Raw genomic sequence first — 27394 nt, forward strand, 5'->3', positions numbered from 1 at the left:
GCCACAGCCAATGTTGTGTCTTATTGACAGTCATGCAATGAAACTGCATGAACTGACGGAAAAAGCAGTTAAACATTATAATTAAACGTCATTCAGTGCTATTGAGTTCTCATAATTTATAAAAGGCTAAAATATTGCAAACAACGAAACTTGTCATCAATGATGATGGGGCAGGGACAAATCTTACTCAATTACTGATTGAGTAAGTTCTTTGACTCGGAGCCGGTTTGTTTACCTTGGAATTTTCGGAGATATCACATCTTCTTCATCAGCTGATTACAGTCACATGGCTGGTGATGGGTCACATGATACAAGGAGACTGTCATTCACCCGGGGTAGCTCGCGTACCTCGTCCCTGTTCAGTGATGGCCATCTCTGTTTGATCTCAATGGCTTCCTTTACTTTGCGTTTCCATAGATGTTCTTCGGAAGTGAGTACTTTAGTGTTCTAAGGGTCGATCTTGTGTCCAGTTTGTTTACAATGTTCATATATTGTGGAAGAAGCTTGTGTAAGGTGTTCTTTCAATCTAGTGTTTAATAGTCTCGCTGTTTCACAAACATAGTCATTTTCACAATCCTCACATTGCACATGAAATATTACACCACATTTCTTCATTTTGTCTGTTCTATCTTTAACTTTGGTTAGGTTCTGTCTGATGGAATTGAATGGTTTGTGGAAGATGTTGACTCCATGTTTTTTTAATATTCTGGACAATACTTCTGAGGTGCCCCTGATGTAAGGTATGCCTGCCGTAGGTCTCTTCTGTGTTCCCTTATCTTTGTCTACTATTCTCTCTTTCTTTTTGGGTAGTTTGAAAATCCAATCCAGGTATCTATTGGTTCTTAAAGTGGATTTCACATGTTCGATTTCATCCTTCTAGTCATTTTCTTCTGTTACCAGGGTTTTGGCTCTATGGAGTAGGGTGCGTGTTCAACTGATCGTTTGTGTTCAAGGTGGTGGTTTGACTGAAAGTTCAGATACTGGTCGGTGTGGGTCGTTTCCTGTAAACCCTGGTTTTCGTCAACCCATTGTCTGCCACGTGAACACATGTGTCCAGGAACTGAATACGGCCATCTTCTTCCTCCTCTGATGTGAACTTAATATGTTCGTCAATTGAGTTGATGTGGTCTGTGAATTCTTGGATATGGTATTCATGGATTTTTGTCATGGTGTCATCCACGCACCTCAGCCAGAGGGACGGTGGGTTCCTGGCAGTTTCCAAAGCCTGTTTCTCAAAGAACTCCATATATAATTTCGCGACAATTGGCGATACAGGAGATCCCTTCTCCGCACCTTGCTACTGTTGGAAGAATTGTTGATTGTATATGAAATATGTGCTACTAAGGCAGAGGTCTAACAACTCAATCAATTGTTGAACACTGAGCTCAGATTGTTCGTTGAGTTTGGTGTCTTCAGCCAATTTTTTCTTGATTACTATTGAGTGCTTAAGGTACTGGAATTGAAGTGAAAAGTGCTGAGACATCATAGGATACCAGTTTCGTGCCTGGGGGTACTTTGAGATCCTTGATTTTCTGAACGAAATCCACCGAGTTAACTATGTTGTGTTCAATTTAACCAGCCAAGGGGCCAATGACCGAAGCAATGTTATTATCGGTTGCGTACAGTACACTACCTGTGCTTGATACAATTGGTCGTAAAGAAGCATCCTTTTTGTGAATTTTGGGCAGTCCGTATAGTTTTGGAACGTTCTCTGCTGTGGGATAAAGTCGAAAATACAGTTTTTCTGAAATAAGATTGCCATTCTTCCATTTCTTTAAGATGTTGACCATTCTAGTTTTCATTTGCCTGGTGGGGTCCTTTTTTAGCGGTTCATAGGTATGACAGTCTCCTCGTATCGCGTGACCCTTCACCGGTCATGTGACTGTGACGTCAGTTAGCCAGTAATCAGCTGATGAAGAAGATATGATATCTTCGAAAATTCCAAGGTAAACAAACCAGCTCTGAGTCCAAGAATTTACTCAATCATGTATCAACCATAGCAGAGAAACCTACATGAATTACTGTCTTGACTGAAATAAAGTTGTTGTTTTTTTGCCTACCAATAATTTGTATTTAGTAAAGTGGAATGGTCATTTTAAGCTTGCTTGTGATTGACAACCTTATAAGTCAGGGAAAATGGAGCTTAATGCGTGTGCTTAAAGTGTATTTCTATATTAGCCTGTGCATTCTGCGTAGGCAAACAAAGGATGACACTTTCTGCTTTGATGGAATTTTTGTTTATAAACGGTAAACCTTTCTAAACAAAATTTCAGTCTAAGACGAAAGTGTTGCCCCTGATTCGCCTGTGGGGACTGCATAGCTTATCTTCGACAACACTTGGTACACAAATGCATAAAGTCCAGTTTTCTCAAAAATAAACAGAATAGTCTTAAGCCTGAGAACTTGGTATTATCCAGTGTAAATATTTGTATTTATTCTCTTTGGCAGCTTGGCTAGTCGTGTCAAGATGGGGAAAAAGGTGGAAAAAAGTTTGACCAAGGACAAAAATCCATCTGCAATCAACCAAGATGAGGTGGATTCAAACAAAGCTTTAGGTGAGTTTAAGGTTTTATTAATTTTCCTACATTTTAAAGAAATGAGTTGGAGTTGGAAACCAAGTCATGTGCATCTGAAAACTAGGCCACCAGGTCAAATCCTAGAGAAGCCTTGTTACCTATCTTGATGAAACTTGGTCAGAGTTACCTATCTTGATGAAGCTTGGTCAGAGTTACCTATCTTGATGAAGCTTGGTCAGAGTTACCTATCTTGATGAAGCTTGGTCAGAGTTACCTATCTTGATGAAGCTTGGTCAGAATGATCATTTTGGCTAAACATAAGCTGTAAACAATTAAATCTTGGTTATGTGCATCCAAAAAACTAGGTCAACAGGTTAAGTTTCTTAATAATTTTGTTGATAAGTCTTGATATTGAAAACTATTGTTTTATTGACTATATGATTCAAAGGGTTTTCAAATTCCTTGGTGCTTTAGCACTCTTCATCATGCATCAGTAAAATATTAATATAATAAAAAATTCTAAATAATAAGGACCATCTCTATGCCTTTTCATGTAACAGAACTTTGTTTTCTATGGCTGTGAAATATTACAAGAAAAAAAGTAAAACGTAACACATGTTAATCAATTTATAATACAAATTTATAAACAAAATGATAATTTTGTTATTTCTTATTGTCCAGATATTAACAAACCAAAAAATACAGGTAAGTATGTATGTTCAATACTTAATTGAGTTACGTTTTAGTATTTTTAAAAGTTTTTGTTTGAAATTCTTTTATGTTGACATCAAGAACATCAAAATATCTTTACTCACTTTATGCATATGCCTTTTTTACTGTGCAAAAAGATGTTCAAAGGCAAAAAAGTTAATAGTTAAAAATGTGTTCAAATTTGTTTCATTACATGTTGAATCTAGAAAGTGATTCTGAATTGGAATCAGAATTGGAAGAAGGTAAGACTAATGTACAAATACCATTGTTGTACACATTCTATTTCACATCAAAAACTGTTCACATAATTGTTAACTGAAAGGCAAATTGTAATCCGATTTCACCTCTTTGTACTTAGTGAAACTGGGAATAATAAATAAATGTATTGAAATAGATGGATTGTAAAGATGTTTTGTGCAATTCATTATTGCACAGACTTTTAAAATGTTATCCAATTTAATCAAACAGGAACCTGTATAACGGGTATAATATGTCCCTCTGTTGAAGTATTTGTCAGGTAGATTAATTATTTTACTGAAAATAATTGTCTTTATCCAAAAACAATTCACATTCACTAAAAAACACAACACTATTTATAAGATGTTGTTATAAACTTTATATGTAAACAAATATCATTACTTACTTCAGCTGCTCCTGTTAAAAAAATTGGTTCCCATTTTATGTTTGATGACAAGATAACGATGCCTCACGTCATACATGTACTAGTGTTTAATATTGTGCAATTTATTTGTTGCCATAAATTATTATTGTATCTCAGTGAATTATGGATGTTCTAAAAAAGCTCACTATAGTGTGCGTACATTGATAATTGAAATATAATATCTCAACAATATTTATTTAGATTTGCTTGCTCATGAATTGAAGTGTTCTTGAATCAATTTCATGTGTACTTCCACCAGTTTCTGTTTTTCTAGGGTCAGAGGATTTAAATTGTATAGACTGGACATTGCAGAGATTATTTTCCATCTTTATAAAGTACCTGTAAAAGGTACTTTCCCAATTGAGGAAAAACTATACAATACCTTTTTACCGTCTGAAAATTTTCCCAAAGGGCAATAAAATGTCTTCAATTTTGTTCCAAAAGTGCATTATCTCCAAGTGAACCAGTAAAATGAGCACTGAAACTGAACATATCAAGCCAAAATGCATTAAATGAATTGGTTTGTGCAATTTATACCAAGCATACACCAATTCCCAATCTGAAGGTTTCCAGACAAGAATCATTGGAATTTCACAGTTTTTCGCGCTTATCTTTCCTAGTTGGTTTGGATCGGATACTTTTCCAAAATCGGCTAAAAAAGAGGCTGAATTGGCTATCATTTACTTTTAAAATATAAAGTGAATACTAGGTTAGTTTTTAATGCAGATAAGTTGATTTATGGAGGGTAAAAAATAGTTAATGCATTAGCCTTGGCAAATGGTTCAGGTTTTTATGCTGGGCTAATAAACTTCTATGTATTCAACACCTCCTGATATTCTATTTGTCCTCATCAACTGTTAGCATGTTTATGCCCCAACCATCTACAGATGACAAAAGTTACATATTTATTGGCCTGTTTTAACATTGTTTAATAAATTAAATTTAATAAATTAAAATTTTGTTTGATGGGGTATGATGTACATGAGGAGCAGATAAAATAAATATTTTATATACCAACTAAATCCTTGATGTATAAGTTGCCATATATCAATCAATCAAAACAACATGACGGATCCAACATAAGTTCTGAAAATAAAAATACATATAAAAAAAACAATTATATATTAAAATTGAAATCATGAACTGGCTTTTTCAGAGCCCTACGTGTGTACAGGCAACTTCGGTGCAGATTTTACTGAGCTATGTCGCCGAGGCAACATGTCGTACACGCCTCCAGTTCTGCCACGCCCGAAGCCCCCAGCCCCGGTCACACAGCAGGAGGCAAGCCCGGTTAAAGGGGCAGGCAAAGATAAAGGGAAGGTTTCAGCAACACAACCAGAACCAGAAACAGAGGAAAACCATGATGATGGAGGTAAACTACAGTATCATTAAAACCCACTATGCACGACAACGATTGGACTCTCTATCTGGGAACACTTGGTTTAACCCTTTCCCACTCAGAAGCAAAGTGAAAAAGGCTATGTGCAAACAGCATAAAACCAGAATAGCCTGCAAGGAACTCGCAGTCTGTTAAGGTTTTATGCTGTTTGCTGCTCATCAGTAACAAAGGGTTGGAAATGAAGCCTTTTAAACTTGAATCTAGTAAGAAAGGTCTTAAATTAAATTTATTTTTCTGAAGGACTACAAATGCTTGAAAATACATATCTAAGTGGAATAGGGTTTACAGGGGTGGCGAAATCAAATGTCCGAGTTGCCTGAGTCGTACATTTGCTCGTCTGGGCAACTGATTTTTTTCAATTAAGTTGTCCGTGGACAACAAGTTTGTTAAAAGTCGGGTCCAGGTATACAAAAAAATACATTGTATTAAAGCCGTAATTAAGTTTTACAAAACCGGATGTTGACATGCGATTACATTGTCAGTGCTATTTGCGGAGCAATCAAGCTAAAATACGGGCACTCTCCTGCGCAGTGATCTCCCTTATTCTATAAGAGACCAGGAGCATGCCGCATTTTAAACATTCGGCCCGACTGTTAGACAGTGTACAGACTGGTTTCTTTATTTTTACAATCAGACGGAAAAAGTATCAAAGTAAGATAATCAAAACACGGTCTACCTTGTTATTTAAGACGACTTTAATGGTAAAAATGAAACATTTAGTTTTTTTAAATCTTCAACAACGGAGCAGAAACCCGCAGCTTTGAGCAGTCCACCTCCCAAAAAAACTAAGAAAGATTATGATAAAAAATATGATCTAAGTATACGCACCAGAACTTTTCAAGAAACTGGGCTCACAGATTTTCAATGCTTACCAGTTGATGATAATCAAATTGCTACCAGTAGCGGCGCAGAGCCTCAGTCTGATGAGGTCGACATATTGGATTAGTTTAATTTGTTAAGATTACGATGTACTTATGTTCAACACATGTTTTAACACTAGCTTTTCAAGATTAAAAGTTTTAGAAAGTCTTTATATTGTTTATAATATACTGCTATAATGAATGTACTATTGAAATACAACTATAAACAAAACTGGCAAATCATACTCATTTTGGTATATTCCACATTGTTTTACATTAATCAATAAATGCGTTTATAATTTATATAAACATTAACGGACAAGTGTAGTTCAGCAACGGACAAGTTAAATATCCTAAATGGTTGTCCGTGGACTAGTATAGTTTTTTGAGATTTCGCCACCCCTGGTTTATACATGTATGTTAATTGTAGTCCCAGATTGACCTATGCAGTCCAAACAGGCTTATCAGAGTCTTCACTTTCAATCTAAACAAGATTTTTGCAAAAGCGGCATCTTTTGTTTCTGATCTAATCTGTGACGACGCTTAAGCGGCTCATGGAGACCCATTGTGCATAACTCATTGTCAGAATCCACAGCATAAAATCAAGGCATATAAATAAACATGAGCTCAAGAGCCCATTGCCCCTTCAATTCCTGCTGGGCCCATAATAAAACACCAATGCATTGTATGTATACAAGAGAAACTTAAAAAACAAATGTCAGAAACAGTTGTCAAAATATTAAATACCCCAGGGCCTTAAGCCAACCTTAGATATTGTAGGCGAATCGGCTGTCAGAATTGTTTTTTTTTTATAATGAGAGGCTGCCTGTAGAGTCATGAAATTTCATCTACATTAACTATCGTTTAAACAAAAACTGTAATGAGCAAAAACAGGGGCACTTAGGTTTCTGGTAAACTAGTGTATTTATTTTATAATTGTTTCTGCATTTCTGCTTTGCCTTGCAAAAGGATTTAAAAAATGCTCTGAATGTGATAAGGTAACTACAAAAAAAATGGACAAAAAAATCAAGAACTTTAACACAAGTGATAAAACAAACAATAAAAACACCTACACAATAAGGTATTGTGGATGTCTATAATTTTTAAAATGTTTCAAATTATTTTTTATAAGTATGTTATTAATTCACGCTTTTATTTCTATTCCATTTTAGAATCAGCAGATGCACTGCCAAAAACGTTTGCCTTGAAAGACAAGTTTGAGTATTTCAAACCTTGCATACAAGTGGAAATGGAGGAAAAACATGAAATTGTGACCGAAATTTTCATCAGAGGTAAATTATCGACATTGTGTGTTTTTTTATGTCCATAAAGCGATAAGTCTCTCCACCTGTCTGTCCGTTCGTGGTTAACTCTAGATGACGTGTTTTGTGTGACATCAATACCGCCTGCTATAAAGCTGGACGTTGATCTAAGTTTGGAATAATCCGGAAGGTTCAAAATCTTGGTTATACCAAAATATGGAAAGTGCCGCCTGGAAAGTTTTTATAATTACATAACTTTTAAACACTGTTAACACCTAAAGTTTACCTCATATTGACATTGCCTTATTGTGGACTTATTCGGAAGGTCCAAATTCTGGTTCAACAAAAACTTACACACTTTGTCTATTATCAGTCCCCTACCGGTGAAACCGGAAAGGGACTTGTGGTTTGAGCTCTGTCTGTCAGTCTGTCACACTTGTCTGGATCCTGCGATAACTCAAAAGTTCTTCATATTTTTTCATGAAACTTTAAATATGGACAGATGGCAATATGGAGATTATGCACGTCATTTCATTTTATTCATAGAATAAAATAACCTTAGAATTTTGGTTGCTATGGCAACAAATAGACTAGAAATATTGGTGAAAATGTTGGATCCTGCGATAACTTTAAGTTCTTCAGATTTGTTCATGAAACTTGAAACATGGATAGATGGCAATATGGAGAGGTAGGGGACTTTTATTGCTTGGCTAAAGTCTTTTTGATACTGTTATCTATGACCTCTCTCACCTTGCTCACATCACCTGACCTCATTTTAACCGTAATTTACCTTTTGACTTAGACTTATTCAGAAGGTCAACATTCTGGTTGACCCCAATTGACTTTGATTGGCAGCAATGCTTATTACTAAACAGCTTTGATACTTCCATCCAACACTCATTTTGACCTTGACTTTGACCTTTCATAGGACTGAAACTTTTTCACACAGGGCAATGACTTCATACTGACAAGGCTTCCACTGGGGTTATAGCATTCATTTAAACAGTTTCTTGTTTCTTAATAAGTATCACACCATTTTTTATTAATTTCATGCTTAGATTTGACTTATTCCTTTCACATGATTTCGTTACAAGATATGCAGGTAGTTTGTCATTGTTTTTAATTTCTTTTTTTTTCCGGATACTTCTTAATTTAAAACCTCAACATGTCATAAACTTATAATAAAATGTGTTTGTATAATTGTATATCATGATGTTGTTTCTATTGTACATGCCAGGTTGGAAAATTGATGTTCCCATGATGGACATACTGACCCAGTGCTGGCAATCTACAGACAAACTTCATTCCATCAAGTATGAAATACGAGTCATCAATTATCTTAGAATTATTGGAGTTTTGGTTCATCATTCTCTTCTAATCATTGGTATTATAGTCCATTATAATCTAAGAATCATGGCATTTTTGGTCCATCATTATCTCATAATTTTTATGCTCCCCCTAAATTTTTGGGGGGAGCATATAGTCGCCGCTTCGCCCGTCCGTGTGTCTGTCTGTCCGTACATGCACAATTTTTGTCCGGGCTATTTCTCAGCAATTAATGACCGGAATTCAATTAAACCTTATGGGAAGCTTCACTACCAAGAGGAGATGTGCATATTATCAGCCAGTTCTGATCGGATGATTTTTCACAAAGTTATGGCTGTTTGAAATTTTCCATTAACTGTACATATAGTGCAATTCTGGTCCGGGCTATTTCTCAGCAACTAATGACCGGAATTCAATGAAACTTTATGAGAAGCTTCACTACCAAGAGGACGTGTGCATATTAACAGCGGGTTCTAGTCAGATGATTTTTCACAGAGTTATGACCCTTTGAAATTTTCCATTAACTGTACATATAGTGCAATTCTTGTCGGGGCTATTTCTCAGCAACTAATGACCGGAATTCAATGAAACTTTATGGAAAGCTTCACTACCAAAAGGAGATGTGCATATTATCAGCCAGTTATGGTCCGATGATTTTTCACATACTTATGGCCCTTTGAAATTGTTCATTAACTACATATAGTGCATTTCTTGTCATAGCGACTTCTCAGCAACTAATGACCGGAATTCAATGAAACTTTATGGGAAGCTTCACTACCAAGAGGACATGTGCATATTATCAGTGGGTTCTAGTCAGATGATTTTTCACAGACTTATGGCCCTTTGAAATTTTCCATTAAATGTACATATAGTGCAATTCTTGTCCGGGCGATTTCTCAGCAACTTATCACGGGAATTCAATGAAATTTTATGGTAAGCTTCCCTACCAAGAGGAGATGTGCATATTATCTGCCGGTTCTGGTCAGATGATTTTTCACATACTTATGGTTCTTTGAAATTTTCTATAAACTGTACATATAGTGCAATTCTTGTACGGGTTAGATCCCCATGTACTGACTGGAATTCAATGAAGCTTGATGGGAAGCTTAACTACCTTGAGGAGATGCGCATGTTATTTGTGGGTTCTGGTTAGATGATTTATTTAGAGAGTTATGGCCGTTTGAAATTTTTAAGTTGCTAAACCATCCATCGTATTATTTTGTCCAAAGTTATGCCCCTCAAGACATTTCCTTTTATCTGAATATATAGTGCAATATTGTGACAAAAAAAAACTTTCGGGAGCATCACCCGTCTCCGACGGTTTCTTGTTGGAAGCATAGTCATTTGAAATTTTAAAATGATTTGAATCTTAGTCCATTGTAATCTTAAAATAATTCATATCTTAGTCCATTGTAATCTTAAAACAAAATTGAGCCTTAGGGTATTGTAATCTTAAAATCATTCATACCTTAGCCCATTGTAATGTTAAAATCATTCAGACCTTAGTCCATTACAATCTTAGAATCATTCGAACCCTAGTCCATTACAATCTTAGAATCATTCGAACCCTAGTCCATTGCAATCTTAGAATCATTCGAACCTTAGTTAATCACAACATTAAAATCATTCAAACCTTAGTCCATTGCAATCTTAGAATCATTCAAACCTTAGTCCATTGCAATCTTAGAATCATTCGAACCCTAGTCCATTACAATCTTAGAATCATTCAAACCTTAGTCCATTACAATCTTAGAATCATTCAAACCTTAGTCCATTGTAATCTTAGAATCATTCATACCTTAGTCCATTGCAATCTTAGAATCATTCATACCTTAGTCCATTGCAATCTTAGAATCATTCATACCTTAGTCCATTGTAATCTTAGAATCATTCAAACCTTAGTCCATTACAATCTTAGAATCATTCGAACCTTAGTCCATTGCAATCTTAGAATCATTCAAACCTTAGTCCATTGCAATCTTAGAATCATTCGAACCTTAGTCCATTGCAATCTTAGAATCATTCAAACCTTAGTCCATTGCAATCTTAGAATCATTCAAACCTTAGTCCATTGTAATCTTAGAATCATTCGAACCTTAGTCCATTGCAATCTTAGAATCATTCAAACCTTAGTCCATTGTAATCTTAGAATCATTCAAACCTTAGTCCATTGCAATCTTAGAATCATTCATACCTTAGTCCATTGTAATCTTAGAATCATTCAAACCTTAGTCCATTGTAATCTTAGAATCATTCAAACCTTAGTCCATTACAATCTTAGTCATTTGAACCTTAGTCCATTACAATCTTAGAATCATTCAAACCTTAGTCCATTGCAATCTTAGAATCATTCAAACCTTAGTCCATTGTAATCTTAGAATCATTCAAACCTTAGTCCATTACAATCTTAGAATCATTCATACCTTAGTCCATTGTAATCTTAGAATCATTCAAACCTTAGTCCATTGCAATCTTAGAATCATTCGAACCTTAGTCCATTGCAATCTTAGAATCATTCAAACCTTAGTCCATTGCAATCTTAGAATCATTCAAACCTTAGTCCATTGTAATCTTAGAATCATTCGAACCTTAGTCCATTGCAATCTTAGAATCATTCAAACCTTAGTCCATTGTAATCTTAGAATCATTCAAACCTTAGTCCATTGTAATCTTAGTCATTTGAACCTTAGTCCATTACAATCTTAGAATCATTCAAACCTTAGTCCATTGTAATCTTAGTCATTTGAACCTTAGTCCATTGTAATCTTAGAATCATTCAAACCTTAGTCCATTGTAATCTTAGAATCATTCAAACCTTAGTCCATTGTAATCTTAGAATCATTCATACCTTAGTCCATTACAATCTTAGTCATTTGAACCTTAGTCCATTACAATCTTAGAATCATTCAAACCTTAGTCCATTGCAATCTTAGAATCATTCAAACCTTAGTCCATTGTAATCTTAGAATCATTCAAACCTTAGTCCATTACAATCTTAGTCATTTGAACCTTAGTCCATTACAATCTTAGAATCATTCATACCTTAGTCCATTGCAATCTTAGAATCATTCATACCTTAGTCCATTACAATCTTAGTCATTTGAACCTTAGTCCATTACAATCTTAGAATACCTTAGTCCATTACAATCTTAGAATCAATCGAACCTTAGTCCATTACAATCTTAAAATCTTAGCAATCTTAGTCCATGATAATCTTAGAATCATTGGATTGTAAGTCCATTATTGACTTAAATTCATTGGATTTTTGTTCCATAATTATATTTGAATCAAACAAACCTTGTTTATAATAATTGTAGAATTATTTTCTTTTAGTTCATTATACCATTTTGAATAAATGTATTGTAATCATAGTTGTCCCCCACCTAAAGTTGAGGGATATATCACTTGCTTTGTCTGTCTGTCAGTCAGTCCGTCCGTCTGTCACAAACTTTAGATGGTGATATCTTTGAAAGTAATCAAGATATCAACTTAAAATGTCATTGGTGTATATATATCAACGAGGTGAAGAGGTGGGGATATCATTTCAACGAATTTGCTTGTTAATTATAATATTTTTATAATTTAAATCTTTGAGCAAAACAAATACATAACTCATGAAAGTGTCATGATTATTACCTATCAATTCTTTGTATATTCAGTTAAATAAGTTTACCGCTTGTCCATTACTTTTTGTGTTTTATATTTTGTGAGTTTTGAAGAAAAAATTATATTTATTTGATAGCAAGTTATAAAAGGGTGTGTTGAACAAATTTTTGTTCAGTCTAAACAGTTGTTAAATCATTATATTTTTAGCAGTAATATGTTTAATGAACATGACATATCTTATTCACAATTATATAATATTGTTCATGCTAAAGAAAGCAATATTTCAAATGTAGTTTAAAATAAGGCCGTGTATATTAATTAACAGTTCATTTCAACATGTCTTTCTGCATTTCAGTTTATGGAATACGGGACTGAACAGTGAGACCCTCCACATGTTGGCCAACATCATCCCAAACTGCCCCAACATCAAGTATGTATATTATTTACAAACCCATACCTGCACATGACAATTTAACCCTTTCAGCGCAGGAACCAAATTTTGAAGACCTTTGCAAACAGTTTGGATCCAGATGAGACGCCACAAAACGTGGCGTCTCATCAGGATCCAAACTGTTTGCTATTCTGATAGTATTCTTTGAAAAAAATCGAAGAAAATGCTAATTTTAGAAATTCAGCAGACGACATTTTAGCAGACAACAAATTTCCCAGCATGCAAAGGGTTAACTCAGCAGAAGCTTATTTACAATAGAAATTGTATATAATGACCCTGCTATGTAAAAAGGGGGTTTAATGAATGTGTGTAAAGTGCTGTCCAAGATTAGCCTGTGCAGTCTGCACAGGCTAATCAGGGACAACACTTTCAGGTTTTATTACATTTTTGGTTAACAAAAAATCTCTTCTTGACAAAAACCCAGGTAAGGCAGAAAGTGTCTTGCCTGATGAGCCTGTGCACAGGCTAATCAGGGACGAGACTTTACACTCATGCATTTAACCCCCTTTACACAGAGCACAACTCATATATTCTTTTTATTCCCCCGGATCAAATGATCGGGGGTATATTGTTTTTAGCCTGTCTGTCATTCTGTCCCAAAACTTTAACCTTGGTTAAATTTTTGTGATAACTTTTGAAATACTGAACATAGCAACTTGATATTTGGCATGCATGTGTATCTCATGGAGCTGTACATTTTGAGTAGGGAAAGGTCAAGGTCATCCTTCAAGGTCAAAGGTTAAAAAAAAATCAAAGCGGGGCATGAGGGGGAATTGTTTGATAAATAAAATATCAATATTAGAATTTGCTTTGCATACATATAGTTACTGTCAATAGAGAATACATATAGTTACTGTCAATAGAAAATACATACAGTTACTGTCAATAGAGAATTACTTTGTGCTTTATGTTATCTCACAGGAATGTCACTCTAGATGGAAACACAGTCGAGGATGAAAACTGGTTTGAACTTATCGTTGAAGAGAGTCCGTAAGTTGTTTCATTTGATTCAGATTCTTGAAAGACTGTGCTTAATGCATGTGTGTAAAGTGGAATAGCAGATAAGGCGGTGCAGTTTAGTAATCAGGGACAACACTTTCCCGCCGCACAGGCTTATCTGGGACAACACTTTAAGCATATGAGTCGTTTTCTGAGAAAATTTGGCATAATGCATGTGCGTAAAGTGTGGTCCCAGATTAGCCTGTGCAGTCCGCACAGGCTAATCAGGGACGACACTTTCCGCCTAAATTTGATTTTTGATTAGAAGAGTCTTCATTTAAACGAAAAATGTCATAAAAGTGGAAAGTGTCGTCCCTGATTAGCCTGTGTGGACTGCACAGGCTAATCCGGGACGACACTTTACTCACAAGCATTATACCCAGTTTTTTCAGAACACGACTCATATGCATTAAGCACAGCTTCCCAGAACACAACTCACTTTGTTTGATGCATTTCTGTGTTTTATAAGGAAATATCAGTGATTTGAAACTGGTCATTGACCATTTCAAATGTAGAAGTATAACAGTGAAAATTACGGATTTTTTTGGTTCTTAATTGTCTTAATTGAGGCGTTAGTAAAATTTGTGTCTTGTTCTGAGAAAACTGGGCTTAATTCATGTGCGTAAAGTGCCGTCCCAGATTAGCCTGTGCAGTCCGCACAGGCTAATCAGGGACGACACTTTCTGCTTTAATGGTATTTTTAGTTTCAAGGAAGTCCCTCTTTACCAAAAATCAAGTTTAAGCGGAAAGTGTTTTGTCAGAACAAGACACATTTAATTAACTGATTATCATCCACCTGAGAAGTGAATATTTATTTTTTAGCACATGTCAACTCTCTCACAAACGTTTAATATTTTTTCCATTGACATGTGTTTATGTTTGTCAGATTCTGTTTAAATTGCCGATTTTTTTTATATAAATAAATATTTGATATTTTCCCTGTTTCATAACTACAACAGGATTCAGAATTTATCTTTGCGCCATTGCGGAATCACAGACAAGGGGGCAATTATGATTGGTCGATGCCTCGGTAGTGCCAAGAGGGGAAATAAAACCCTGCTGTCCCTCAACCTCAGCAATAACAAGATTGGTGATGAAGGTGTAAAAGAGATTGCTCAGGTAAGGCCTTTCTAAGACTTACACAAAAGTGATGATAGACTGTTTTATTTTATTTTTGTCAACTTTTATTTTCTCCATATATTAATTTGATTATAACTCTTATAATAATTTGAAGATTTCTGTTATGTAATATAAAATGAATTAAATAGTCACTATCTGAAGTTGAGGCAGCGTGATGTGTTTAAGGCCCATTGTCAGATTGGTGTATAAGGCCCATTGTCAGATTGGTGTATAAGGCCAATTGTCAGATTGGTGTATAAGGCCCATTGTCAGATTTGTGTATAAGGCCCATTGTCAGAATGGTGTATAAGGCCCATTGTCAGAATGGTGTATAAAGCCCATTGTCTGATTGGTATATAAGGCCCATTGTCAGATTGGTGTATAAGACAATTGTCAGGTTGGTGTATAAGGCCCATTGTCAGATTGGTGTATAAGGCCAATTGTCAGATTGGTGTTTAAGGCCCATTGTCAGAATGGTTTATAAGGCCCATTGTCAGAATGGTGATAAGGCCCATTGTCAGATTGGTGTATAAGGCCCATTGTCAGATTGGTGTATAAGGCCAATTGTCAGATTGGTGTATAAGGCCCATTGTCAGAATGGTGTATAAGGCCCATTGTCAGAATGGTGTATAAGACCCATTGTCAGAATGATGTATAAGGCCCATTGTCAGAATGGTGATAAGGCCCATTGTCAGATTGGTGTATAATACAGCCATGTTTGTTTTTTTCATTCAAAATCAGGTTTAGTATTTGCTTCCATTCCCAATGAATTTTTTTTTTTAGATCTCAACATTTTGTTCATCTCCCATCCAGCTATATAAGTTTAACCTTAGTAAATATAATGCTGCAAACACTTTTATTTTCAACCTCTAAGCATTTTTTACAAAAAAAAGTAACAACACTTGTTTCTAAATTTTAGTAAAACGTCGCCAATTTTCCCAATCCAAAGGGGCATGCCCCCATTCCCAAAACAGTGAAAAAAACACTGATAGCTTGTTGGGACTTCTTGTTGGGACTTCAGTTTTATCATTCAGCAGTCAATTTTACAGTGACTTGTAACCAATATAATTATTTGGTTATGTTAGAGGAATGGAAGATTCTGAGAAACAGAAGACTCCTATCAATTGTGAGGTCAAAGGTCAAGGTCACAAGTGCTTATTAAATAAAAACTGTTTTCTCCATTGCCATTGTGTTTCTACCGAATATCTAGAGAATTCTTTGACCTACACTCATCAAATTTAGTGTGTTGGTTACTGTTTAAAAACTTTAGCAGAACATTCTGTAAATATGCGCATGTCAACTCTAAAAACCATAAATATAGAGCTTCAATTATATTCAGATAATTAGTTCTTGAGATCTTGTGCCAAAAGAGAAAATACAGAAGATAATGACATTTAAATAATGAAAGCGTACTTACATTCTGAAAAAATCATTGGACTAGATTAAAATGAATGCATGAGATTTACCTAAAGGGACCTTTTCACTTTTTGGTAAATTGACAAAATTAAAAAATTGCTTCAGAATCGCAAATTTTCTTTGTAGTTATGGCATTTTAGAGGAAACAGTAATACTGAACATTTATCATGCTCTTAAATATCCATTATATGCATCTTTGACGAATTAAAAACCTTAAAATTATAAAGCGTTGCAATGTGAAACGATTGAATAATTTGGAGAGTTCTGTTGTTGTCGTTATATTTTGTGATACTACAAGGATTGCTTTTATAATACATAAAATACATCACTCATTGTATGAGCACAGATGGTGGAGTGGTCTTAGCTATAGACTTTTACTCCATGGGTCAGTGGTTCGAGTCCATGCAGTTTAGGGTTACTTTTTTTCTTTCTTTAGTGTTATTCCTGTTTATTTACTAGAGCTATTTAGATCCAATCTTTACATTTATATATATAGAGGATATTTGTTGGATTCGGTGGATTATCGATTTTAATTCACGAGTGATCATAGAAAATAATATTTTCACGAGTGCGGAGCCACGAGTGAAAATATATTTTTTTTTAAGATCAAGAGTGAATTAAAATCGATATTCCACCGAATCCAACAAATTTTCTTTTTATTTTATGCTTATTTTCACCGTTTATATACATTGTTAAAGAGTTTAACTAAAGAATTTTGCTGAGATAATTACGTTATTTCGTCAAGAAAATGACGTCATTTCACAGTAAACAATGAAAATTATCGATAATTTTCACTGATAATTTTCACTGTTTGAAACCGTGAAATTATCAGTTTTAATTCACTGATATTTCTCTATAAACCACCGGAAAGCATAAAATAAAAAACATTTAATGACAAACTTCAATACATGCCAAAATCAGTTAAAAGGTCCCTTTAAGGGTTATTTTGAACTTTGTTATTTAGATAACATGATTCTGTAATAATGTCCACCATGGTGAGGCTTGTTGTCATGTTTATTTTCAGGGCTTGAGGTTGAACCGTACCCTGCTGTCCCTGTCACTGGCCAGCAACCACGTTGGAGATCAGGGGGTCATCAAACTGTCAGAGGTGCCACTTTTCATATTGTGAATCGCATTCTGTAAAATAATTGGACCGTGCTCTGTGAAAAGGGGTTTTAATGCATGTGCGTAAAGTGTCATCCCAGATTAGCCTGTGCAGTCTACACAGACTGTGACTGCACAGGCTAATCAGGAACGACACTTTCCGCCAAAACTGGATTTTTTTGCTAAAAAGATACTTTCCTTAAACAGAAAATATCATAATTCAAAGCAGAAAGTGAGAAGCAAAGTGAAAATGGCTATGTGCAAACAGCATAAAACCATAATAGCCATCGAGTAACTCGGAGTCTGTTCAGGTTTTATGCTGTTGCTGCTGTTCAGTATCTAAGGTTTGAAAATGAAGCCTTTGAAATTTAATTAAGTAAGAAAGGTATTTAATTAAATGAAACTTTCTAAGTGGCTACAAATGCGCCAAAATAGGTATCTAAGTGGTAAAGGGTTAAATAGGTATCTAAGTGGTAAAGGGTTAAATAGGTATCTAAGTGGTAAAGGGTTAAATAGGTATCTCAGTGGTAAAGGGGTAATGGTGTAGGTATGTGAACTTAATACTGGTAAACCAGCCATCATAGGAAATATGTGTTTTTAATTTCACTGCAGTGATATGACTTAAATGCTGTTATAAACGATGAAAATGGCAACTATACACACACAAAAACAAATTTATATAAATGTGGAGATTCCAATGTAGTTTTTATCAGTGTTTGACTTAACATTTGTTTACCTAAAATAATTACTCATTTAAGTGGATCTGTTTTTACCAATACTTTCTGATTCAAGGTGTTGTCCAAGTTTCCACTGACACATGAGGAGGTTGTAGAACGCAGGAGACAGCAGTCTGACAGGGCGTCACCGGACAGGAATAAATCTGTAAGTCAAGAGTTTTGTCATCATTTGACATTAAACTGTCAGTATATCACTTATCAGTAATTAAGTTATTCACAAAAAATTGTTTTTAGTAAACTGGGCTGGGTTCTGGGAAAACTTGGCATAATGCTTGTGCGTAAAATGTTTTCTCTGATTAGCCAGTGCAGTCTGCACATGCTAATCAGGGACATCACTTTGCTCCTAAACTGGATTTTTAGTAAGAAGAGACTTTTTTACACAAAATATTCCATAAAAGCAAAAAAGTGTTGTCACTGTTGTTACATGTTTGAATTAAGTCCTGTGTTCCTAGAACGCGGGCCGTTGGTATTTGGTTATTTGGTTGTCTTTTCACATTATACAACAATTCGTATTTTACGTGTTGTTATAGCTCTGACAGCAAACAAAAGGGGTATACTGAAGTCACCCTGTCGGTTGGTCTGACAGGCTGAGCATGTTCACTTTGTGCTGTGAACTAGTCTGTCAGTGTCCTGCTGATCAACATGAAACTTTAGATATATATTTTCTTTATACCATGAAGAAATGCAAGGCATATTTTTTTGCTGCGATATTATTATTACTTTAAAAGAATTGAGCATGAAAATGGAAGTTGGACCATATTTTAACAGGATGGTGCATAAAAATGGAATGTCCTACCATTTGTAATTCTTCTATAGCTTAATCCCTACCTAAACACTATACAACATATTTGTATCTTCAATATCACAACAAATCTTATAATATATTTAAATTAATATTATATGTTTCATTGACAAAAATACTAGTAAAAGTATATATAACTTACAATACAGTAGCTTAATTATTTGTCATAATTAATATTGAAGAATGTATGCTGCATGTATGTTATGTTTTGTTTTTGTAATTTCTGCATGTTGTCAGTAATTGACAAAGTTGTTCAAAGTAAACATTGCACAATTAAAGACTATGGCATGGAATTCAAGAATTCAATTAAAATTAGGACGTGATTAAATAACTATCACCGTTATTGTAAGTGTTTGGTATGTTCCATAGGTTGTCTTAATGCACAAAATAAGCTAGATTTGTGTCAAAGATGTACCGGGTTTTCACAGCAAATTAATAGCAATTATCTCAAAACTATACAGTCAAACTGGTGACTGGTATAAATGCATGATATAAATATTAGTTTTAGGGAACACTTAAAATGATTCGCACAATAGTCTCTTCCCAAACACTGTTGACCCATAATGTTTTTTTTTCAAGACTCTTTGCTATAATATATGAGTTTCCAAGGCTCTGTTCCATAATGTATGTTTTTCAAGGCTCTTTCCAATAATGTAGGGGTTTTCAAGGCTCTTTCCCAGATTTTAAGGCTCTTTCCCATAATGCATGGGTTTTCAAGGCTCTTCCCATATTTTTAAGGTTCTTTCCCATAATGTATGGATTTTCAAGGCTCTTTACCATATTTTGTAAGGCTCTTTCCCTCAATGTATGGGTTTTCAAGGCTCTTCCATATAATGTTTTGGTTTTAAAGGCTCTTTCCCGTATTTGTAAGGTTCTTTCCCATAATGTATGGATTTTCAAGGCTCTTTACCATATTTTGTAAGGCTCTTTCCCTCAATGTATGGGTTTTCAAGGCTCTTCCATATAATGTTTTGGTTTTGAAGGCTCTTTCCCATATTTTTAAGGCTCTTTCCCATAATGCATGGGTTTTCAAGGCTCTTTCCCATATTTTTAAGGCTCTTTCCCATAATGTACTGGTTTTCAAGACTCTGTTCCATACTATATGGGTTTTTATGCTCCCCCAAAATTTATTTTGGGGGGAGCATATAGTCCCCGCTTCGTCTGTCCGTGTGTGTGTGTCTGTCTGTCCGTCCGTGCACATTTTTGTCCGGGCTATTACTCAGCAACGAATGACCGGAATTCGATGAAACTTTATGGGGAGCTTCACTACCAAGAGGAGATGTGCATATTATCAGCGGGTTCTGGTCGGATGATTTTTCACAGAGTAATGGCACTTTGAAATTTTCTATAAAAAAATTCTTGTTCCCAAACTACTGTGCCCTCAAGACGTTTCCTTTTATCTGAATATATAGTGCAATATTGTGACAAAAAAAAACTTTGGGGAGCATCACCTGTCTCCGACGGTTTCTTGTTTTCAAGGCTTTTTTTACAACATAAATACTTTTAAAGCTGATTGTTTCTTGTTTAAGTTTTGAAATGTCTTTCAATGTTTATAGCCATCTGTGCTTGGTGGTTCAATAAGACTAAAAGCTAAGAACAAATCTTTTAGTGTAAGTGTTACAGTTTTGTTTGAAAGAAACACCAAGATTGGCCATAGAAACGGTACAGTCCAAATGAATGTGTGGGGTGCAAAATTGCGTATATATTTTACACATTTAATTCTAAAAAAAACTTACATTAAGTTATTTGTAATAGTAAAATTATATGTTACTTTCTATGGCATAATCTTGTTTGCTACATTTGCAGAGATCTTTAATATCACTTTGAACAACTTTTAACATGCATTTGTAATGGCATCTACATAAATGAGAGAAGTCTAGTCTTTGAGTATACACCAACATTGTTCTATTTTAACTATAGTGAACTAGATTTTTGATGTAAAATAATCTGTAACCAATATCTCCTCTTTTTATTTTTGTAAATCTGTTACCTCAATTTTGAATACGATAATTTACATTTAACCCTAAAACATATAGTGTGTCCTGTTTGTATAAAAACAATGGATATTAATGGTATTTCATTTTGAAACCTTTAGAAAGAATTCAATATAAATATTATGCAAGGAACTTGAAAAATGTGCAGAAGACAAAAGTGTACAACCACCTAACCTTTTGCCAATTACAATAAAGTAACTCATCAAATGTATAAATAGATAAATTGACATTGACTGAAGAAAACTCTCATGAATGTATGAATGCAAGTGTTGTGAGATGGTAACTTGTCAACACACAATATGACATTCAAAAATGCAATCTGTTAATATGCAAACAGAGGTCTTAAATGTTTAAGTATTTTTAAGCTTTAGTGAACAAATGCATTGTTTTCTAAGCGCAAAACATAACCATATAAATATGGTCAAAATATCTTTCCATTTTAAATAAAAGTTTTCAAATCATTTCTTCATATGCAATTATAATAATAATAATCTTTAAATTACATTGTCAAATCGAACCCTTAAAAAATGAAATCTAGCATAAGTTTAATATGCTTTTAAACAATGAATCATATTGTGTGTGTCAAGCTAGCTAACAAACCACTGATGTATTGTTGTTGTGCGTTCACGTCCCCTTTGTATATTCACTTCCTACAGCCGCCATTAAGCAGACGGGCGGACTCCAAGGATCGCCCAGGTAGTGTACGCAGTAACACGCACGCTGACAAAAAGAAAATGCCAAATATATCAGCCAAGGGCAAGAAAGTAAGTGCTTCACTCCAATATGACATGCAACAAAGGGTTTAACTCTTTACCAATGAGACACTTGCACGCGTTTGTAATCCCTTAGAAAATCCGATTGATTTTAAGACCTTTCCAACTAGATTCAAGTTTTAGAGGCTTCATTTTCAACCTTAAGATACTGATGACCAGCAAACAGGAAAAAAAGTTAACGATCTGCTAGTTGCTAACAAGCTGATCAGGTTTCAGACTGGTTGCATATAGTAATTGCTCTTTGCTTGTGAGCAGGTTTTAGACTGGTTGCATATAGTAATTACTCTTTGCTTGTGAGCAGGAAAGGGTAGACTGGTGGCATATAGTAATTGCTCTTTGCTTGTGAGCAGAAAAGGGTGAAAAGGTTGTTCCAAAAAGAATATTTATAAAAAAGATGTCTTCAAAATACCACATGTCTTCTGAATGTGAAAATGACCTGTTGACCAGAATTACTTGTAACAAAGTGAATGAAAATGTTGTCCCTGATTAGTTTGGGACAAGGCTTCACGCACATGCATTAAACCCCCTTTTCACAGAGCAGGGCTCATTTCTGTTTTCTAAAATATGTGTCTTGTTCTGAGAAAACTGGACATAATGCATGTGCGTAAAGTGTCGTCCCAGATTAGCCTGAGCAGTCCGCACAGGCTAATCTGGGATGACACTTTCCGCTTTAATGGTATTTTTAGTTTCAAGGAAGTCCCTCCTTACCGAAAATCAAGTTTAGGCCCAAAGTGTCGTCCCTGATTAGCCTGTGCGGACTGCACAGGCTAATCTGGGACGACACTTTACGCACATGCATTATGACCAGCTTTCACAGAACAAGACACATATCACTTAACCTCTTCATATGTCAGTATATTTTAAACTCATCATTATAATTCAGTTTGTATTCTCCATTTGGTTAGACGACTGCCAAACTTCTTAGTACCATGTTTGCATACTAAGGTGAATACATATGTTGTCATGTAAATACAATAAGGAGTTATAGGAAATTGGGCCATACTGATTGAAGAATATAAACTGCTGATCACAATCTTTTTAATGTGTCCTTTTTGCTGTGGGATGACATTCTCAACTTATTGGCAGTGTTGTGAGTAGACCTGGTACTGCATTGCATATAAAGACTGACCATGGGAGATAGGAGAGCTCACTGTAGGCATGTGCACTGAAATTGTCTGTTATGTTCACATATTGGATTAAAGGCAATTGTTTGTGTGTTGTTGCATTCACTTGTTATTTAAATATTGTACAACTAATAATCACTTTCATCAAATAATTAATTAATTGTTTTGATAAGTGTTCATAGTTTATTTGAAAAGATTGCAAGTTAGTAGTTCTAAAGATCTTTTGAATAAGATCAGAAATAAAATTGTCTAAAGTCAAAATTTTGGGGTACGTGTTGGAATGTTACAGACCAAATGACAATGTTTATATCATCAATAAATTGAAAGAAAAAAAGCTTTGCTACATGGAAAATTGTTTGTCATAGTATATGTAGGTCCATCCTGTTGTAAATGGTCACTAAAAGCAATAAGTATTGCATGGAAACTGTTTTACGATTATGTTTTCTGAACACCATAAAACTTCCTGGTTAATTATGACTAATGTCAATTTTTTTGAATATTTTGTTTATGAAATTTGATTTGTTGAGTTTCAGTTGACATTATTCGTAACTTTTAGAAAACAAAATTATATCTGGGTTGATTTAAAATTGGGCAATGTCAATTTTGTAATTGAAATATAAAACTTCATCTGTCAGTAATCTCCTGTTGTTGTTGTTGTTTGAAAGGATCCTAAAGGTGGCAAAGAAGAAAAAGAAGAAAAACATGACAAAGCAGCAGCAAAGGGGGGAAAGAAAGAGAAAGAAGAAAAACCAGCGGCAAAGAAAGGTAAATTATTTAGATCCTGACTGTGATAACAGACACAAGCAGAGAATTTTGTGAATGTTGTAGACACAAAGCAGGGATTTATTTCGTGGTGGAGTGTTGTTACACTGCATTTGGGTTGCAATACGTGTTGTTTTTTGCAGTAAGAGCTAGTTGAGTCTAGAATCATATTCACAAACATATCTTTTTTTGTAAAAGATTGCTTTGAAGACAGTAATAAAACTCATTCTATTATGATAACTATTTTCCTACCCTGTGCAATTTGCATTTATTATTGCAGAAAGCAATACTCACATTTCAATTAACAATGATTTAAATCTTGATGAAATTGTATGTTTGAGACTGCTGGGTAATGGTTACATCCACAGTTATGCTGATACAAATGTATAACTTTCATTTATTTGTATATAACCTACCCCTCTTTTAGCTATTCTGTTTACACTAATTAAAATTTCAATTATGTGATTATATTTAATCTTTTCAGCTCCAGGTAATTCATTTTAGATTTAATATTGGTTTTGACTTTTAGTTGGTTTCATGATTGAATTGCTTCTACTTTTTGTATTGTCATGACGGCTTTATGTTTTGTTAAGTTCTTCTGTCATTTGTACAGGTTCAATCAGGAATTAATAATAAATTATTAAAGTTAATGTATAAGCAACAAATTAATTGAAATAAAATATATTAGTTACCAATAACTTGTAATTTGAAGACTGCATTATGTTTGTTTTTTATGTTGAAATAAAGTAAATTACTAATTATTATAAATCAAATGATTAAAATCATTTCAATGCTAACTAGTAAAATAATTTCAAAATGGCGTATATATATTAATATAATTTGTTACATGGATTAAGAGCTGCTTGTTATTATTTTCTTAGATGGAAAAGGAAGAGGTTTAAAACATAAGCTTTATAGAGTTTACTGTTGCATTCTCTTGGGGCCAAGCAAAGAACTCACTTGTTTGCTATTGCATACATGGGCTGGTAACATGGCGGTCAGTAGGCTTTTGGTGGTGAAGGGGGGGGGACTTGTCAAAATTGCCTGTTCTGTGTGTATGACACAAAAGGAAATTTCTTTCTGAATGATCTTTTATAAGCAGTTGTCCAATACAGCATATGTATTACTATTAACAACAAAAAATATTGAAATGAAAGAAGCTTATAACACGCTTCCCTTAAATAAGAGTAACTCTAAATAAAAGGGTCTGTGCTACCAAAAAATGAAAATAAAATCAATATGGACAATGTTCTAAGTCCTTTAGTAATTACAAACAAATGTAGTTTTATGGTTGGCCTTCTATTTATCTAGAGTCTTAAGAACATAAAGATATTATCATCACATCATTATGATTCTAATGTTCATTGTATTCCGAGCTTCAAATAACTTTGTCATTCAGCATCGTGCTTTTTGACTAATGTAGTCACAGCCACTTTTTGAATTAGTCAAGCTACAAAATCACTTTACAAGCAGAATTCCCTGGCTTGCCATTTCTAGACATGCTTAGTTACATATTCAGATTGAGTTTTTGTGATTGAAATCATTGAACTATTTTATTTTTTTGATTTTATTTTGAAATCCTTTACCATATACTAAGATGTTAGTTGAAATTGTTATAACCACTTCATCTGTAAAGAGAATTAACCCTTTCCCACTCAGAAGCAAAATAAAAATGGATATGTGAAAACAGCATAAACCGGAACAGCCTGCAAGCATATAACTCACAGTCTGTTCAGGTTTTATGCTGTTTACTGCTCATCAGTTTCTAAGGGTTGGTAATGAAGCCTTTAAAACTTGAATTTAGAAAGAAAGGTATTTAATTAAATTTAACTTTCTATGGGACAACAAATGTTTAACTCTTTCAGTGCTGGAACCGAATTTTGAAGGTCTTTGCAAAAAGTTTGGATCCAGATGAGACGCCACAGAATGTGGCATCTCATCTGGATCCAAACTGTTTGCTATTCTGATAGTATTCTTTGAAAAAAATCGAAGAAAATGCTAATTTTAGAAATTCAGCAGACAACATTTTAGCAGACTACAAATTTCCCAGCATTCAAAGGGTTAAAAAAATTCTAAGTGGTAAAGGGTTAAGTGACAACATGTGCATTTTGTATAAACATGACATCATACAGTATAAACATGACATCATCCAGACATCATGATATCAAGGCAGTGTGCACAAGTAAATTGTAAAAAAAACAACACACAAATATTGTTACAATCGCAAAATGATTATGTTGTGCATTAAGTAACCTACCAGTATATGCTTCGGTTAAAAAATATTTAACTGATAAGCTTTAATATGACAAGTCAAGTGTTGAACACTTATAATCATGGAATACTGCTTGACAATTGTATTATTGTTAGGAAACATGTGATAATTAGCTATTGTTTGTATGAGGGGTGTCTAAAAGTTTATGTACTGATTTGATGGTATTGTTTGCGAGTTGAATATTTTGTAAATGGATGTAAAGGATGTTTAATTTCTGTTCAACTTTTAAAAAATGACATGCATTTTGTTCCATGTGCTTTTGGCATTACTGTTTCAGTTAACAAAGAAACTGTACTGGGTTTTGTATTGTTTTGTTCAAAACAAAAACTTTTAAGTTCAAATAATAGCAATAATAATAGTAATGAATATCACATATTATTTAAATGTAGAGTAAAGTCAGAGTATTCCATATTAAATAAATGTTAATGTTTCTGGCACTGTGTTTGAGATTACTTCAGGCAGTACTGTTACTTTCTGGACTACCCTCTCACATTTGTTGACACACACTGCTCTGTATATTTCAAACATGCAATAAATATCTACTTTAACTTTGTATGCCCCCCCCCGATCGAATGATCGAGGGTATATTTTTTTGGCATGTCTGTCTGTCATTGTATGTGTGTGTCTCAAAACTTTAACCTTGGTCATATTTTTTTGCAATATTGAAGATGGCAACTTGATATTTGGCATGCATGTGTATCTCATGGAGCTGCACATTTTGAGTGGTGAAAGGTCAAGGTCAACCTTCAAGGTCAAAGGTCATTTTTTTCTAAAATAGCTGCAGTGCTGCTTCAAAGCGCAGAAGGGGGCTTTGTGTTTCACAAACACAGCTCTTGTTCAAATTTAATATTTGATCCTTTAAGGCCAAATGAAACACATATTTTAAGTTTAAGAAAATAATAATATATATGTCACTTCATCCGTTGTTAGGAGGATTAAATGTCATTTACATTTATCAAGTGCATAGCACATATCTTACCATTTGATAGTAAGTTTCATTAAGCCTATACAGTATTAAGCTTACTTGACAGCTAAAATTATATGAAATTTGTGTAAAGAAAGGTCTGGATAGTTGATACCATGAATGTTTATCAGGGTCTGGATAGTTGATACCATGAATGTTTATCAGGGTCTGGATAGTTGATACCATGAATGTTTATCAGGGCTGGATAGTTGATACCATGAATGTTTATCAGGGTCTGGATAGTTGATACCATGAATGTTTATCAGGGTTGATTCTTTTGTGGAAATATAACGATGTGAGCCATGTTCTAAGACAACTGGGCTTAATGCATGTGTGTAAACTGTCGTCCCAGATTGGCCTGTGCAGTCCTCACAGGCTTATCAGAGAAGACACTTTCAGGTGTTGAATTTATGTGTTTAAAGGAAGTCTCTTCTTAATGAAAATCCAGTTTATGCCGAAAATGTCGTCCTGCATCCTGCACAGGCTTATCTGAGCCGACACCTCAGGCACTTGCATTAAGCCCAGTTTTCCTAAAA

The 27394-nt window shown here is 34.4% G+C and overlaps 2 protein-coding genes across 37 annotated transcripts in view; one reads left to right on the plus strand and one right to left on the minus strand.

The window, feature by feature from the left end:
• The window catches only part of LOC127841657 (uncharacterized), a 425798-nt gene that overhangs the window by 164205 nt on the left and 234199 nt on the right, over positions 1-27394 (minus strand). The window lies entirely within an intron of this gene.
• Positions 1-27394, plus strand: part of LOC127841652 (leucine-rich repeat-containing protein 71-like) — a 58806-nt gene that overhangs the window by 11581 nt on the left and 19831 nt on the right. For 17 of the 36 annotated variants that reach the window (XM_052370645.1, XM_052370651.1, XM_052370658.1 and 14 more), the window contains exons 2-13: positions 2449-2555; positions 3198-3221; positions 5045-5260; positions 7320-7439; positions 8647-8722; positions 12697-12771; positions 13714-13782; positions 14751-14910; positions 17351-17434; positions 18223-18312; positions 21620-21727; positions 23526-23625. In XM_052370645.1, the coding sequence (XP_052226605.1) occupies positions 2449-2555; positions 3198-3221; positions 5045-5260; positions 7320-7439; positions 8647-8722; positions 12697-12771; positions 13714-13782; positions 14751-14910; positions 17351-17434; positions 18223-18312; positions 21620-21727; positions 23526-23625 (1229 nt within the window). Of the gene's footprint in view, positions 1-2448; positions 2556-3197; positions 3222-5044; positions 5261-7319; positions 7440-8646; positions 8723-12696; positions 12772-13713; positions 13783-14750; positions 14911-17350; positions 17435-18222; positions 18313-21619; positions 21728-23525; positions 23626-24503; positions 24519-27394 lie in introns of all 36 variants that reach the window. The other 19 variants (XM_052370643.1, XM_052370650.1, XM_052370649.1 and 16 more) reach the window with 3 other exon arrangements.

The sequence above is a fragment of the Dreissena polymorpha genome, chromosome 8 (assembly GCF_020536995.1).
Source record: "Dreissena polymorpha isolate Duluth1 chromosome 8, UMN_Dpol_1.0, whole genome shotgun sequence".
NCBI classification, from domain to species: Eukaryota; Metazoa; Mollusca; class Bivalvia; order Myida; family Dreissenidae; genus Dreissena; species Dreissena polymorpha.